This window comes from Podarcis gaigeae (genome assembly GCF_964106915.1).
Source record: "Podarcis gaigeae genome assembly, chromosome: 14".
NCBI lineage: Eukaryota > Metazoa > Chordata > Lepidosauria > Squamata > Lacertidae > Podarcis > Podarcis gaigeae.
Genome location: NC_139690.1, coordinates 50,682,089 through 50,699,346, shown reverse-complemented (window position 1 = coordinate 50,699,346; position 17,258 = coordinate 50,682,089). Strand labels below are relative to the sequence as shown.

Here is a 17,258-nt window from a genome sequence, read left to right as displayed (position 1 = left end):
TCTTCACGGTAAAATGTTTACTTCCATTTTGATTACAGCAAGCCACCTAGACTTTGTATTGTCAGCTTGAAAAACATGACAATGCGCACAATCCCTTAAAGCAAGCTAGAAGTTACTGGTAATTTCCTTTTTGAAAATATTTAAAAAGGTTTCTGAACAAGGTCTCTTAGTTCAGTGGCTGCCCCTGTCAGATCCTGCAGTACTGAGGAAAGTGGTTTGAGTCTCAGTGGTTCAGAAATGCAGTCTTCAGCTATACTTGTTGTAGGTCTTGGGTGGTTTTTATCTGTTTCCTGTATGTTGTCGATTTTAATTTGAATGTTAGTTCCTTTAATGTTCCAAGAAGATGAATAGTATTTGGTGTTCATGGTGGTAGAAATGAGCTTGGAATCAAGGACACCAGTAAAACAGCAACAGCAACCAGGCTGCTTTCAGGAACAATTTTCTCTCTCTTTGTATATGGACACACAACTCCACATGTAAAGAATCCATATGCACCCTATTAAATTCAAAGGATGCACACATACACAGCATTAAGCAAATGTTTCTTTTTAAGAAATGCCGAGGGAACAGCCAGAAAAGGGGATATTTATGGAAAGAGACAGCAATATATGTAGTCATTGCTTTTGGGGTGAATGCTTGAAGGAACTTGGCTTTTGATCACGTTAGGGATATGCTCTTAATTTGAAATAGTTTATTTTAAAATTCAGTGCATTCAGCTTTCAGCTTCAGTTTGCATATAGTTCAGAGCTGAAGAAGCTGTGGCCCTCTAGATACACCACAACTCCCATCATCCTGGCTGGGGCTGCTTGCAGGTTTGTTTTTTAAAAAACCTATATTTTATTGATTACCAAAATAACAAGGCAATTAACTAGGTAACCAATAGATCTCTTCCACATGGACCCAAAAATGGATGTATACCTAGTTACAACATCATTTGAAAAAGAAAGAAGTATGACAAAACATACTTTAGCTATGGCCCCAGAGTTTCAAGAAAGCATTAGATATGTGTAGGTTTTGTTTATGTTTGGGCTCAATTGATTATTAAAAACAACAACCTGAAAGCACTTTACAAAGTCTTATACTAAAGGTAAATTTTTCCACCATAGCCATATTCCTGTGGATCTACAACTGAAATGATTGTCAGCTGTCTTCCAACTTTCTGCAACTTCAATTCATGCTGCTAGCAGCAATGGAAATCAACATTTCATGTATTAATTCTTAATTTTCACCCTTCCAAAGGTTTTGAAGTGCCAGTTGCAGGAGTGCGTATTAAGTTCGGTTGGTGGCAGCATTACCGTAATTTCTCTGAAAATCATCTCCCATTATAAAGAATCTTAGGGCACTCCCAAGGCATGTTTATAAAGAACTCTTTATGCTCCATCCCCTCCAACGCTGAAAACTTTTGTTTGTTATTATATCGATTAGCCTTGGTGGAGGTTGATACCACCTATGAATCCACTTAAGGGAGTATTCCCATTCCCAGTTGAGTATCCCAAAATAGCAAAATCATTTGGGAATTCCCTCCCCACAGAGGTGTGTCTGGCACCTTCATTATTGTTTCCAATGTTTGCTGAAGGCACACCTCTTTACCCTGGTCTTGGACACCTGAGACCCACCCTATTCCTACCACTATAATTTGTTCAATCTGTTTTTAATGTTGAATTTTGAGTGGTTGTGACTCCCTGGGACCTGATGGTGAATGGCAGGTAAAAAATTGAATGAATGAATAATAGTTTATCCTCTAACAATTAGACTCATAATTACAATAGTTTTCAGGTTGAATTCATTTCTCTGTTGTGTGTGTTCTCCGTATTCCAGTATATCCAACCTGCAACACAGCACCCACTTCTGATTTTCTCCCTGTATTAGTCTGCATTTTTTTTCTCTTCTGAAAAGGAAAATGGGTTGTGCTAGGGCTGCTGATCTTAGCTTGGGGGTTAGCCCAGTTGTGGGTCCCAATCCATCCTCGTAATGGAGTCTCTTGATTTCTGAAATGAGCCCTGCCAAAAGAATAGGTTCTAGTCGAAAGCAGCTAATATATGAAACGGCCCTCTTATTTGGTAGTTGTCCTCCACACAATCATTTTCATATGTCATTTTCGAGTGGTTACACATGAATACTTCCTCTTTAAAATTCTTTTCAATCTAGCAAACCAATCCATCTTCAGAACACTCAAATGGGATTCTTCTTGTGCTTGTGGCTTGGTTAAAATGAAGAATAGGCTGTTGCTTGCTAAACACTCAGGCTACAGCAAACCAAATAGCTTCTAAAGCACTGCAGCACTTCAGAGGCTGTATTGTTGCCACAGACTAACATGGCTGCTTCTTCTGGAATTTGTCGCAATACAACTGAATATTTTGTCTCTGTGTCGCTAAGGGCATTTTACAGTCCTTGCAACAGTCAGTGCAGTTGGTGATACAAAGAGGGAGCTCCCAGGTTGACTGAGTACTAAAGCCTGTTTGGAAAGCATGGACATTAAAGGGAGAGATTTCCACCACCCAAATCAATTGTAGCGGTTAGGGCAGCCTGAGGACATTAGATGTGACACAACGTCAGGTTGTAGACTGGAGCATCCCTTTGAGCTTTTTTTTTTTTATCTACTGCTTTCTTCTGTTTTTAATTTTTCTTTGAGCGTTTAAAATATTCAAGCCACTTATTTCAGCTGCTTCTGGTAATATTCCAGCAGATTAGCTCATCTCACTGTTTATAAAAAGCACATTAGATCTTTTAAGAGGCAGCATCTGCTGATGTGAAAACCAGTGTGGTTCTGCTGCGCTTGGAGCTGGGCAACCTAGATTCAGATCCCTGTTTGCTTCACTGTCCTTGCAAGTCTAACATAGCTGCTTCTCCCCAAATTGAATTCTCCCTCTCCTGACATAAAATCATAAGAGTTGTAGAGTTGGAAGGGACCCTGAGGATCATCTGTTGTTTTCATGTTTAACAGGAAATCTATATTCTTGCTTGATAGCTTTCCACTGACATGTTCTTCCAGTTCTCACATAGCCTCCCCCCCCCAATATATCAGATTGTTTCCTTTTCGATTTCCCCAGCAATTTATTTTTAACATAAATTTCCAGTAATTTCATATCGTTGTGCCCTGTGGGCTTTGGAAAAACAAATGGCTATTTAGATAATGCATTCCCACCTCTGGCATTTTAGTAATGCCAGCTGTTCATCTGATGGGAGTGGCAGCAGCTATCTTAAAAGGTTCCCTGTATTTTGAAGAACCTCAATTCACATCTATGCACTCATGATGTTAATGAATTTTAATTTTTTAAAAACTCTTTCCATAAATAAGTAGTAACAAAAACAGGCTTTAAAATGGGAACATGTCACTCAAGCCTATGTTTTGTTGTCCTTCACTCATATCTAAATGCTGGAAATGGTTAGGGTTGATTGAAATATTAACCAGTTGGTCAATATTTTTGTGTGTGCGGGCACACACGTTTATTTACTTGCTTTGTTTAAGGCATTTAAACAAAGGTCAGGGACCACATCAAGGTCAAGTGGTGGGACAGCATCTTAGCTTATGCCTAGCCATGTACCTTAGAACTGTGCTGTAAACTTCAGAACCGTGTAACCTGCAACCTGATCATGCTTGGTCATTGTAATGATGTTTAGAACAAAGCATTTGGCAGTAATTGAGCTAAGAATCTGAATACTGTGTCCACAGGTGGGAGCTGGGGACATGGATGGAGTTACCTCCCTTGTTAGGGTCATTGTTGGTGGCCCTTTATAAAGGTGAGAGACCTCATTATGGGTTGAAGTATTCATTGTAGTGACATCCAGGCTCCAAGGAAAGACAGAAAAACTTTTGCTGAAGGCAAGAGTTGCCAAGTTTAGGACTTTGAGTCAAAATAAAATAATATGAGGCAACAGAAACAAGAATCTATCCTCAACATTGAATGCACTTTATTCACATGAACAATGTACAACACACCGGGTGCCTTTCTTTTTCTGGGAGTGTTTGCTGCTCCTCATACCCTCTCCAACTGAATTTGGTTGCCATGAAGAAAATGACCAGTTATATTTGACTCTTTAGTTGAATATAGCAGGAGGAAATGCAGGCTAGCATGTCAGAGAATTATCCTGTGATTATTTTCAGTACAGTGGATGCCACGGATGAGGATTTGTTTGAGTCTGGTGTGTGAATGTATATATTGACTTAATGTGCTAGCATCAGTTCATTATTCTATTGCAGTATTGGTTCATTTCCTTGAGAACAAATACCAGCTGGAAACGTCTGCAGGCCACCAACTTGAAGACCCTTACAACTCTTAACTACTACTGACATTTTGATTAGAAAAGTTAAAAAAAAACACTAAAACGAATCTGTGACAATTTCATTTCAGTTTTAACAGATGGATTTCAAATGAAACCACAAAAATTTGCTTGTCCTGAATTACTGTGTACTTGAGGACTCAGGTCTGCAGAAGTATATTAGTTTATAAATTAAAAGAGAACTGTATAGCCTAGCAAGGACTTATGATCAGTGACTTCAAGGGCTAAAAGAATGTTGAGGACAACTGAGTTGTTGGAGATTGAAGGCATCCACTGGAAAAAAAGAAAATGAGGCCTGTTTTATTTGTGTCCTGGTACAGTTAAAACTCGTATTTTGCAGGGACATATCAGATACATGAAAAGAAAAAGGATACCTCTCCCTTCCCCATGCCTTTCCCTAGTTACCTCACTAGACCAAGACTTAGGCTCAAGGTTCCCAGTTCGATCCCAGAATACTTGTTGCAGAGGGAATTTTCAAAGCTTTTTGGTAGAGGAATATTTCTCTCTCCCCCCCCCCACCTCCCTGAATCTGGAGATGCGCCAGATCTTTCCTTACACTGTGCCGTGTAATGCTTCATGATGCATAGATGGCTGTGATACACCACAATCCAATCCCATTGATTGCAAATTCTGATAGCAGAGATGTATGTTGTTTTTCCATACCCATGTTATGTAAACATGCCATTGGGACACCTTCTGTTTTCTATCTGCTTGAGAGTAATTTCTTTTGAGGCTGATAAGGTAATCTTTGTGGTTCTTGTTCATCTATTTGAGGCTTTACTGCTTCAAAGAGTGATGTAAACAAGCTGTTGCTGAACTCTGCATTTCCTACCTTACAGGTTAGCAGCCTTAGACACAGTTAATGCAAAACAAGTGAAGCATCCATTTTGTTGGACTTGCAGCAGCTTCTGTGAGGAAATCTGTCTTTTCAGTGAGCATGCTCAGTTGACAGCCTGCCAAATTTGAGCTAAGCTTCATTTAATAAAGATTTAGTCTGTGGGGATGTGTCAGTACAAACTGCATATGGAGAGCGGGAGAGATTATCCTTTTCTAAATCATTGTTCTGCTGAGAAGCTTTCAGCAAGTATACTGATAAAATGGAAAAGAACAACTTCCCTGCAGGAGTCTATGTACAACTCCTGAGTGGTTCATACTTGAAATTAGGGTAGTGATGAAAGAATCGCGTACCTGTGACCCCTCCTTGGAAGTTGTTAACATACCAGGACCTCAACTATGGGGAAAGCTCTCTCGGTCCAATTCTGACACCATTTTATGTAGGAAGTTCTTAAATAATAATAACAATTAACAGTATTTTTGTTTCACCCTTCCTCCAGTGGGTTCAGGGCACGTATGTATGCTTCCTCCCTTTTACCTTTGCAGAAATCCTATGGGGTAGATCACCAGTCAAGCTTTGTTACCAAGTGGTGTTTTGACCCTGGGTCTCCCCACCTTGTTCAGTGCGCCAGCTCCTAGACCAGTGTTTCCCAACCTTGTGCCTCCAGATGTTTTTGGCCTACAACTCCCATCATCCCTAGCTAGCAAGACCAGTGGTCAGGGATGATGGGAGTTGTAGGCCAAAAACATCTGGAGGCACAAGGTTGGGAAACACTGTCCTAGACTACCCAGGCTGCCTGCCCACATGCTACATTGCTTTTCAGTGTTTGACTGGGTTTTGGAGAGGTCTGATATTTGTGAATGCCTATGTCAGGCATAGGCAAACTCCGGCCCTCCATATATTTAGGACTACGGTTCCCATCATCCCTGACCACTGGTCCTATTAGCTAGGGATGATGGGCATTGTAGTCCCAAACATCTGGAGGGCCGGAGTTTGCCTATGTCTGGCCTATGTGCATCTTACAAAGAATTACCATTCACTTTGGCAACATAAAACGCCCTTCACTGCCTTCAAAGGGTAAATGTGGCATGTAGAACTCGAAAAACATTTCATCGTCACCTGGTCCTTTTAATACACCTCTGAGAATGGCTGCAAAGGAGCAAGGAGCAGATGATGTCACCCTTTGGCATGATACAGCGGAAACTCCAGTAAGCTCCTAAGAGTGTATGTGCATGCAGACTTCTGTGGTAGGGATCATTTGAGGGATCATTGTTTCTTTTCTTTTCTTTTCTTTTGTGAAAGGAGGGAATTCTCTCAAATCTTTCACAGTCCTGCAGCTCAATGCTGCTGTCTTAACCATGGTTAAGAGAACTTGAAGTAGCATGCTATTTTAGATGAGTTTGCTGCAAAATGATTATTGCAGACCACAGGTTCTATAATAAATGCCTTAGCACAACTTCAGCGTGTTTTGTTTTTAAATATAACTTTGGCCAGTGCTGCATTGAAATGAGAAGCAGGAGCAACAAACAAAAGGTTTGATTTGATAATTTATCATTTTTACTGCTCCTTGAGGCAGAACTGTAGTTCAGTATTAGGGTATATGCTTTGCATGCAGGGGGTTGCAGCTTTAGTCCCTGGGATCACCAGGTAAATGGACCACAAATGGGAGAATCCTCCCTCTTCTTGAAGACACTGGGGTGCTGCTCGTCGTCTGAGTGGGCCAGGAGTAGCCTGCATGTTGGACTTCAGATCCGATCCTCAGTACACCTTGGTCATAGTAACTGGGGCTGATGGAAATTGGAATCCAACAGCATCCAGAGGGCATCAGCTTAGGTAAGGTTGTTCCAAACTAGTTGTATTCTGAAATCCTGGGACAACTCCTTGCCACATGAGTGGTATCTAGTGTAGTAGGCAACCTGTCATTCTGTTATTCAGTGGTATTTGCTTATCTGAAAGCTTTGGTGTTGCTCAGTTTCCCAGCAAGGAGAAGCACAAATGTGTGTGCTTTCTTTTCAGCAGGCATTTTTGTGGTATTTCAATTGTATAGTGACAGTCAACCTGTTTTTAAGACTAACTTTTCATTTAATTATAGTATTTTTAATGTCATTTCCAAGGCTAAGGGAGAGTTTTTATTGTTAAAAATTCATACTTTCTGTAATTTTATCAGGATTGCAAGGGGACAGGAAGGGCAAAAGAGACATACCGGTAACTGATTAAAAATAAAATCCCTTCTATTGCACATTTCTGGGACAGATTTGTCTGTGGAGTGAAGGTTACTAACATTACTGTGTTGGCACAAATCTCTTGGGCTCCATTCCAGGACTTGCAATTCAGTGTCATTTTACAGTCAGTAACCTCCAGGTTTGTGTCCAAAAAGCAATTGGTTCAAGTATGTGTGTGTGTGTGTGTGTGTGTGTGTGTGTGTGTGTGTTTAAATTGCAGAAAATGAATGAATTTGAATAAGTCATGCTAAAATGACATCTGAGTTCCTCATACTGAGTTGGTATAGATGTAATACCAAAAACTGTGGTTTGGTACTACCTGAACAAGCCTTAAAGGAACCCCAATCTCATGCATTACCTCCTTCCCTGGCTTGCAGCCAATCATTGCTTGCCATTTCACCCAGCAAATGGTGATTTGCACTTTTCCTGCCCTGGAAATGAGATGCTGCAGTGTGGGGGTTGGGACTTTGCAGAAACTACTCCAGCATGGCCCGTTTTCTCAGTTGGCTCTGTTTTGCCCTCAGTGATGTCACATAGCCAAAGCTATCCCATTCATGATGTGATGCAATTGATCAGCTTGTCTTAAATAACCCTTGTAGCAAATCTGTAAAGAAGGCATGGTAATTTAGAGGTAGGGGAAAATGAAAAAGAGGAGAAAAGGGAAGTAATTTGGGTGGAGGGGAAGAACAGTATGATGATTTAAAAGGGTTATCGGAAAGATCTCTAACTTCTTAAAAGCATCACTCTGGCATAGAGCTAATAAAGATAAGTCTGGGAGGGATAGGCTCCCCATGTAGCCCCCAGAATAGCCCTTTGTCTTCTACCATGATGGCACTCCTCTTACTATGCTTTTTCAGTGGTCTACATGCATGCAATCTGAGAAAAGCAAAGAAGTCTAACTTACACGCAATCTTCCCAGATTTGGAGGTTTAGAGACGCATTTGTCTGCGCAGTGAATTCTGTGGCCACAGTGTATGCTACCAGTGTACTTAACCATCAGCCTAAATTATGACTCTGTGCAATAAACTGTATGAAGAAAAATGTTTTCTCACAGGCTTAGCTTTCAGTTTAAAACTGCACATTAATGAAGGACTTTACAAAAGCCTCATGTATTCATATTGAGGAGGAGTGGGCTTAAGATAAGGTTACCAGGGACAGTCCCCAGATTTACATATCAGTCCCCATACAAAATCCACTGAAGTTGAAAAGTGTCTCCGGATTCCTTGAAAAAATCTGGTAACCTTTGTTTAAGAGCCCCTTTCATGTGACAGGAGCCTTAGCTCATGTGGTAGCCAATGTTTGTGGCCTTCAGCCCTCCATACTTCAAAAATATGCCCCCAGTGCTAATCGGTGCTAATCAGTGATGCAAATGTGAAGTAGCCCTCACTTGAAATACAGTCCAGGTAAACTCCTCCCCCTGTGACTGAATCTGGATTTTAAAAGGGAATTCCTTATTTGCTGGCCTCTCAAGATTTTGTGAGCAATAGTGCTTGTGGAGATCACAGCAGTTGGGCCACAGAGGTGATTTTGTATATTCCTGCTATGGAATTCTCTCTCAGTTAACTGTTTTTTTCCTCTCTTCCTCAGGCCCTCTTGCTGCTGGGTGGTGTTGCTCTGTCCTGCCTTGCTCTGGATCTCCTCTTCCTCCTTTTCTATTCCTTCTGGTTATGTTGTCGCCATCGGAAAACTGAAGAACAGCTGAATGCAGATTGCTGCTGTACAGCTTGGTGTGTCATCATTGCAACTCTGGTCTGCAGGTAAGTCCTCCCCCTCCTCCAGACTAACAGAAGGGCAAACAGAACTAATCTGACAAAGGCAGAGATAAAGTTGCCTTCTCATTCTGCCACTGCTGCCACATTTACCCAGCCAGCTACCCAAAGTTGTAGCTTTTCAAACATAGCCTTCATCAGTCTATGATTCAAGATAATATTCTCTTCCCTAGCAGGCTCCATAGTAAGTGTAAATAAACTTTTGGTCTCTTCCTGATCCAGGCTCATCGGGCTGCTTAAGTCAGTGTAGATCTGTGGTGAAACTGTTGGCTTAGCATTGTGTCTGTTAGATCATAAACCTCTGGACAAGGCCTACCCTATCTTTGTATATTGCTTAGAAATCCACATCATCAGAGTATGTAAAATGAAACTGATACTACAATACATCCCCCAGAAAATCAGGAATCCACCAGGATCCATCAGTGGGGGCAGGCCAGCTGAATGGGCCCATTTTTGCAGGAGGAAATTGTTTCCACCAAGTGCTAACTTGATTATCACTTTTCTGCATGCACAGAGCATACTAAAAACTGCAAGAGTGATTGTAATGCTTTCCTCTGAGAGTAGCATGTGGAGGTAATCCCCCATTCAAGGTTATATTGTCCTTAGAATAGAAACAAACATGTAGTTCTGCAGTGTCAAGCTGGCATTCTCTCTTTGTTGTTTTTCTAACCTTCAGGAATATCTGAAATATCCTTCAAATGCCTTATCCTTATAGTCTTCTCCTGACTTGATTTTTGTGGAAAACTTTTGTTGTTTGCTAGTTTTATGCTAAGCACAGCTAGTAAGCTACTCTTCTTACCCCCATTTTAAAAAAAGGAATTCACACAATTAAAAAAACAAACCTGGATTCCTTGGAGAGTTTATTTGCTTGGGTTTGAATGGCAAAAGCTGGAAGTGTAAGCAAGCAAGTTTGTTCACCACCTGAGACTTAGAACAGGGCAGACAGTAGAGGGAATGGGGCTCCTCACCTCTCTGCTCTTGAGTGGGGATGATGATCGTACAAATTGGTTATTCTGTTAGCATGAGTAATAATGGGCTTATTTGCCCACAGACAGGTATGTTTCATGGAGCATTTTTCTAAAGTGAACAGGGCAGAAGTTCTGCTCTTTCTGCATCAAAGCTTGAGATAGATTTGCTTTCAAACTACATTGCAGCACACAGGGGTGACCTCTCTCCATCTACAGAGCTATTTTGATGCCTCTCTGCATTTTAAATTGCATTTATCAAAAGACTGATCAGCAGTTTACAAAGGGAAAACTTCAGCCAATGGTCCTTGTAGCTATTTCTGATCTCTTGGCACCTTGAGCAATTAGAAAAATTCACTGCCAGTCTTTTAAACGGTGGTATTTCTAGCCCTTTTACTGGACCTTTCTTGGCAACCAACCCATTGCTGTGTGACCAACAGATCTCCAGCACCTTGGTGCATGAGAGAGTCAGGGTCTCTGGAGAGGGCAAAACATTTCAGCTTTGAATAGCACAATTAACTTTCGCCTTTACTCTTGCCCATTCTGAATGTTATTTTGGGTTATCCTCTAGCCCCTTTCCTCAGTCTACCATCAAGCATTGCATTTGCAGACTTTTAATCCCACATATGACTAACCTAGACAGCATCTTAAAAAGCAGATACATCACCTTGCCAACAAAGGTCCGTATGGTTAAAGCTATGGTTTTCCCAGTAGTGATGTGTGGAAGCGGGAGCTGGACCATAAAGAAGGCTGATCGCCAAAGAATTGATGCTTTTGAATTATGGTGCTGGAGGAGACTCTTGAGAGTCCCATGGACTGCAAGTAGATCAAACTTATCCATTCTGAAGGAAATCAGCCCTGAGTGCTCACTGGAAGGACAGATCCTGAAGCTGAGCCTCCAATACTTTGGCTACCTAATAAGAAGAGAAGACTCCCTGGAAAAGACCCTGATGTTGGGAAAGATGGAGGGCACAAGGAGAAGGGACGACAGAGGACGAGATGGTGGGACAGTGTTCTTGAAGCTACCAGCATGAGTTTGACCAAACTGCAGGAGGTAGTGGAAGACAGGAGTGCCTGGCGTGCTCTGGTCCAGGGGGTCATGAAGAGTCGGAAACGACTAAACAACAACAACAATCCCGCATATGTTGAAGAGAAAGTGGTTACAGCAAATTTTATTTAAGCACTGTGATTTGAGGGTTCTTGTTATTGGTCTCTTAGGAGAGTGTTCCTAACCATGGCTCTAATCTAGGGTTTCTCATAGTTAGCCATCAGATACTTGGGGTGCAGCCACCAAGGCACTCTGTTGTCTTTTGTGGGATGTGTCTGGGCTGCAGGTGTTCTTGCAGCTGCCGTGCATAGGCAGGATTAGAACCAATGGGTAGAAATGGCAGTGAAGCAGATTTCATCTAAACATTTGGATAGACATCCTAGTGGTAAGAACTGTTTTACTGTGGAACAGGACTGCCTCAGGAGCTGGTGTCTCCTTTGCTGGAGGTATTAAAGAAGAGCCTGGGTGGACTCAGGAATGTCTTGCATGGTAGATCATGAATTGAGGAGTGAATTGGACTTCCAGGGCACCTTCCAACTCTGATTCCAATCCTCCAAAAACACATTTGTCACTTTTAATGTCCCTATGGACACTGTAGATTTTCTGAGGTGTGCTTTGTTTGTGATCTTTGGAAATAGTGGAAAGTATTGGAAGAATTATCATCATCATCATCATTATTATATATTGTGAACCTTCCTGAGATCTTCAGATGAAGAGTGTTATATATATTAAATGTATGAATGAATAATAAAACACCAGAGAAACAAGAGCATAAAGTTAGGGTTCCCAACAACAGAAAGGTTGTTGAGCTTTTTGTAGTTTTGACCAAAGTTGTTAAGCTTTATTGCCAAAATAGGACATTTTTGAGCTATTTCTGAGGAGAATCAGCAAAAACAACACTGCCAGCATGGGCTGCCATACCTCCGAATATTTAGCCGATTTCCACACGGACACTGCTTGCAGCTGCAGGATTCTGGATATGTCCAGGAAATTCCAGACAGATTGGTTCTGATCGTTGGGAAATGTCTTGAACAACTGCATTTAGCAGAAATAACATGCAAACAGATGTTGAAATATGGCTTTTACAGCTCTGCCAGAAATAGCATTTTCTCCCAATGTTGAAGAATAAGGTGGTAATTAGATGGGAATATTAACTCGTCCCCAGGAGTAACAAAGGTTCTTTTTTTTAAGGATTCAGCTTGTAAAGTCCCTTTAATTAAAGATGTCTTGCTGCCACTGCAATATTAACTTGTAAAGATGGGACTTTTGTGGATGGTGAGTCTCTTCTTAGGAAAGGGAGGAGGGGCTATGTATATATTAATTCCTGGGCCCTTACTTTGAAGCCTCAGTTTAGTGCTAAATAAGGGGAACAGGTCATTTGAGTGTCCACACACAGCATCTCCTGTATGCATACAACTTTGCTTCCATGTTTTTGATATCCACTCCCTTATTCAGAAAAAAAACCAGATTTCAGTGATTCTTAAGGAACTTTGTTAATCATATCCAGCCACATTCTCAACCTAACTCCCCCCCCCCCCGCCCCCGATAGCTACTAGGTCCTGCTCAGAACAAAGTTCTTAAACACAAAATTATAGTTAACAGAATACAACCATGTTCTCTTTTGCTCTTCTTTTATCCAACAGGCAATTTGTGCTCACTGGGCTGTATGTGACCTCCAGGAATTTTCATTTCTGAAAATCCCAGCTTTTATTCAGTAATGAATACCAGTGAAAAGCCTGTCAAATTTAGTCAATGAAGGGTATGGGAGGCTTTTCCACAACCTCAATTGCCTCCACCAAATGGAAAATCTAGCTTCATCCCATGGACATAATTGGGTTGAGGGGAGGGGCAGCTCTTGAAACCAAGCCTATATACAATTTACTCCACCTTATACAACAGTAATTTAGTGATAAATGCAATGGAGCATTTCCCATCCCCCATTCCCACATAGTGTTCCTTCTATTTATGTCTGAACCACAGCTGGTGTCAGGTATGGTGATTTGGTTTTGCTCTCTGTTAAAACACTGGCAGCGGATAGGCTTTTTTCTTCTTCTCTAGGAGCAGATGGCAGCCACTCACTTATTGGGAATGGGTAACCCTTTTCTGTTGGTGGGGGTGAACCATGTGCCTGACAGCCGCCTTTCCACCATGGCCTCCACCATGGTTCACTTTGTAGCAACCCTGACATTCAACCCTGACATGGTGACTGGGAGTGGCCGCCGAGACCACATAACACCAGTCTTGAAAGACCTACATTGGCTCCCAGTACGTTTCCGAGCACAGTTCAAAGTGTTGGTGCTGACCTTGAAAGCCCTAAACGGCCTCGGTCCAGTATACCTGAAGAAGCGTCTTCACCCCCATCGTTCTGCTTGGACACTGAGGTCCAGCTCCGAGGGCCTTCTGGTGGTTCCTTTCCTGCGAGAAGTGAGGTTACAGGGAACCAGGCAGAGGGCCTTCTCTGTAGTGGCACCCGCCCTGTGGAACGCCCTCCCACCTACAGGTTACAGACGCTTCAGATTACAGACTCCGCTAACCCAGAGATAGTACCTCGGGTTAAGAACTTTGCTTCAGGATGAGAACAGAAATCGTGTGGTGGTGGCACAGCGGCAGTGGGAGGCCCCATTAGCTAAAGTGGTACCTCAGGTTAAGAACAGTTTCAGGCTAAGAACGGACCTCCTGAACGAATTAAGTTCTTAACCCGAGGTACCACTGTACCAGACTTTTAGAAGACACCTGAAGGCAGCCCTGTTTAGGGAAGTATTTAATGTTTAATAGACTATCGTATTTTAATATTCTGTTGGAAGCTGCCCAGCGTGGCTGGGGAAACCCAGCCAGATGGGCAGGGTATAAATAATAAATTATTATTATTATTATTATTATTATTATTACTACTACTACTACTACTACTACTACTACTACTACCACCATAGGAACATGGGAGTCTGCCTTATACTTAACCATTGGTCCATCTGCCGCAGCAGCATTATATACAGTGACTATCTCTTCCCTCCAATTTCTATCATGGTGTGTGGGACTATTGGTTGCTGCTGTTAGAAGTTACTGAACCTTTCCTGCTCTGCTGTCACTGGAAACATGGTGACTGCAGAAATACCCGAACCACACATGATAGCATAAAATTTGAGTGTTTCTTTTCAGTCCCAAGCTAACCTCACTGTTTGTAGCTGGACCTCAATAAGGGCTTAGAAATCACCATTAAATAACAATCTTGGCATGACGATATAATAACTTTTGAAATATTGTGATTTTATGTATTGCTTTTGGATACTGTTATACAGAATGCAGTTCTACTGTGTCTCTTAAACAAGCCACACCTCCAAACTTCCAGTTGATGCCATATCTTATTAAATGATCTCATCGGGTCCCTTGCCTTTTTACGTGGCAAGACAGCTTTCCTCCCCCATGTGGCCCATTATTTTACCTCCATCTGACCTCTGTCTAATTCATACAACAACTGTGTGGGTTAAACCCTTAAAAAAATTTTTTTTAATGGATCAGTTACAATCAGTGGGGATTATCCGCTTTTTGCCTGACACAAAGATGAAAGCTTATCTCGTCACTAGATATGTGCCTTTGTTCGCTAGAGAAAGGTAAGTTAGGAGATTGTGATCTTACAGGGCCATCTGTACCTATTTCAGCCCTTGTACTTGTGTCACCTCAGGTGACAGATTTTTGCTTTACTCCATCTGCTGGGATGGCAACCTATAATAGTTACATTCTCATATTCTTAGACCTTCCACCGTCCTAAATACGCAGCCTAAGGACTGTTCCTGCTGTCTGCCTGCTCACCCTTTAGGTGTTTTGATACACATTTCAGTATTGTTGAATCCCAACATGGGATGCAGTATAGAAATGTTTTAATTAAAGGTAAAGGTACCCCTGCCCGTACGGGCCAGTCTTGCCAGACTCTGGGGTTGTGCGCCCATCTCACTCAAGAGGCCATGGGCCAGCGCTGTCCGAAGACACTTCCGGGTCATGTGGCCAGTGTGACATCGCTGCTCTGGCAAGCCAGAGCTGCACATGGAAACGCCGTTTACCTTCCCGCCAGTAAGCGGTCCCTATTTATCTACTTGCACCCGAGGGTGCTTTCGAGCTGCTAGGTTGGCAGGCGCTGGGACCGAGCAACGGGAGCGCACCCCGCCGCGGGGATTCGAACCGCCGACCTTTCGATCGGCAAGCCCTAGGCGCTGAGGCTTTTACCCACAGCGCCACCCGCGTCCCTTATGTTTTAATTAATTGTGGGTAATTTCTCTGTCCTGAGTCAATTCAACTTGACAGTTTTCATTCCTGTTTACAATATTTCTATGCCACATTTCTATTGATACTTGAAATGGCCTATAGTTTTGGTTTTGTTTTTTTCAAAGAATAAGTTGCAATTTATCAAATGAGGAAAATTAAAACAGCAGTGAATCACATTGTATAAATTTAGGAAGATAACGTCCCCTGTGGGTCATCGTTCAGTGTTGAGCATGAAAAGCAAATGTGATGCCGCTGATGGTTTTCTTTTGGAATGGGCGGTTTCTTGTCTCATTTTAAACTGAAAGATTTCTGGTAATCCTGTGTTAGGTAGGTGGTTTCTTCTACCAATTGGGTGGATAGAATGTGTAACCTGCCAAAAGTTCAAGGTAGAAAGCCTGGAAGCCTTGATTTGAAATCTAGAAAGCCCACACCTCCTGTATTGTTCTCTTAAAGCAGTGGTTTCTGAGTTGTCATCTGGAGTTCTTTGGTTTATCGGGACTTCCTCAATGACATCAGCAATGGTGGGCAACATTCCCTGAAAGGCAGCCTGGCCACAGCTTCCTGTCTTTCCCTGAAATGTGAATCAGTCCATGCAGACTCAATAGGCTTCTCCAGCCAGATGGCTGGGGTATAAAAAAAATATTATTAAAATTATTTTTATTATTATTACTACTCCCTATCCCACATGAACTATCTGCACCCTTGGAGGTGCCTCCGAGTGAACTGCAATGTGCTGGAACACTTGAGCAGGTGGAACAGTAAAATGTTCCCTGTCCTAAAACTAATGCTCAGTAGTGAGTGGGCCATCAGCTTTGTATATTACACTTCTAGCTAGAATCCAGAGCTAAAGCATGCAAACAAACAAGAAGTGTTTTTCCCCCTTATTCTTTCTTTTGGGGATTATAATTATCCAGTTGCAACCTTTCTTAGAGCCCAGAGTATACTGTTCTCTTCCTGTGGAGAACTTCAGAATATGAGGAATAAGTTTGCAGCTGCCTGCATAGATTGAAATGTTCAATCTCTTTCCTATTTTGTCTCCCCACAGTGCTGGCATAGCTGTTGGCTTCTATGGAAATGGGGAGACCAGTGATGGCATTCATCGGCTAACATCTTCACTGCGGCACGCCAATCTCACTGTTGCAGGGGTCCAAGACCGGGTAAGTGAAAGAAGGCTCCCCCCAAAGACAGAGAGGGAGAGAGCTGTTGTTGAAACCTTGTCCTCAGGTGAGAACCCACCTGTGTGTCTGCCTCTCTGTTCTTATCTGCTTCTCAACAGGTCCTTGACAGCTTCCATTAGCAGAAGGAAATGCAGTTCTATTTCCTTTCATTCCTTGTTCTAAAAATATCCAAGCAAGTCAAACCTGTTAAATAAAGTAATGTTCCATCACGATTATGCTTGGTTCAAGCTTCTGCATGTTAATGCTTTCCCCAACCTTCCTGAGCAGCGACAATACACAAAAAAACAGCAAAACCACAATGTTAATTTACACCTGTACTGCTTGACAATGAGAGTATAAAGAACTGCCTCTTAGGGAGCCATACCAATAATCCAGTTAGCCCAGTACTCTAGCAGCAACAATCCTGCGCCGTTTCCAATCTTAGTTATCTGAGATTCCTTACATGAAGATGCTTAGGTTAAACCCTTAAAAACAGGGCTAGCCCTCTTTTTTGCAGGGTAAGTTGCAGATTGTTAAGTGGGAAGGATTCCTGTTTCAGAAAGTCTAGAAGTGGAGATACTGCAAATGGCACCTCTAGCAGCTGTTTTTATTGTAGAGAAAGTAGGAATTTGTCCTCATGGAACAAATAATCCCAAATAATTTCTCAGTGCAACATGTGAGGCAGTCACACAGAAGTGAAAGCACATGGCCTGCTTTGTCTTCA

The 17,258-nt window shown here is 42.1% G+C and overlaps 1 protein-coding gene across 2 annotated transcripts in view; it reads left to right on the top strand.

Moving 5' to 3' along the window:
- The window catches only part of TTYH3 (tweety family member 3), a 78,778-nt gene that overhangs the window by 27,480 nt on the left and 34,040 nt on the right, over positions 1 to 17,258 (top strand). For both annotated transcript variants that reach the window (XM_083711595.1, XM_083711596.1), the window contains exons 2-3: positions 8,926 to 9,095; positions 16,423 to 16,534. In XM_083711595.1, the coding sequence (XP_083567721.1) occupies positions 8,926 to 9,095; positions 16,423 to 16,534 (282 nt within the window). The remainder of the gene's footprint in view (positions 1 to 8,925; positions 9,096 to 16,422; positions 16,535 to 17,258) is intronic.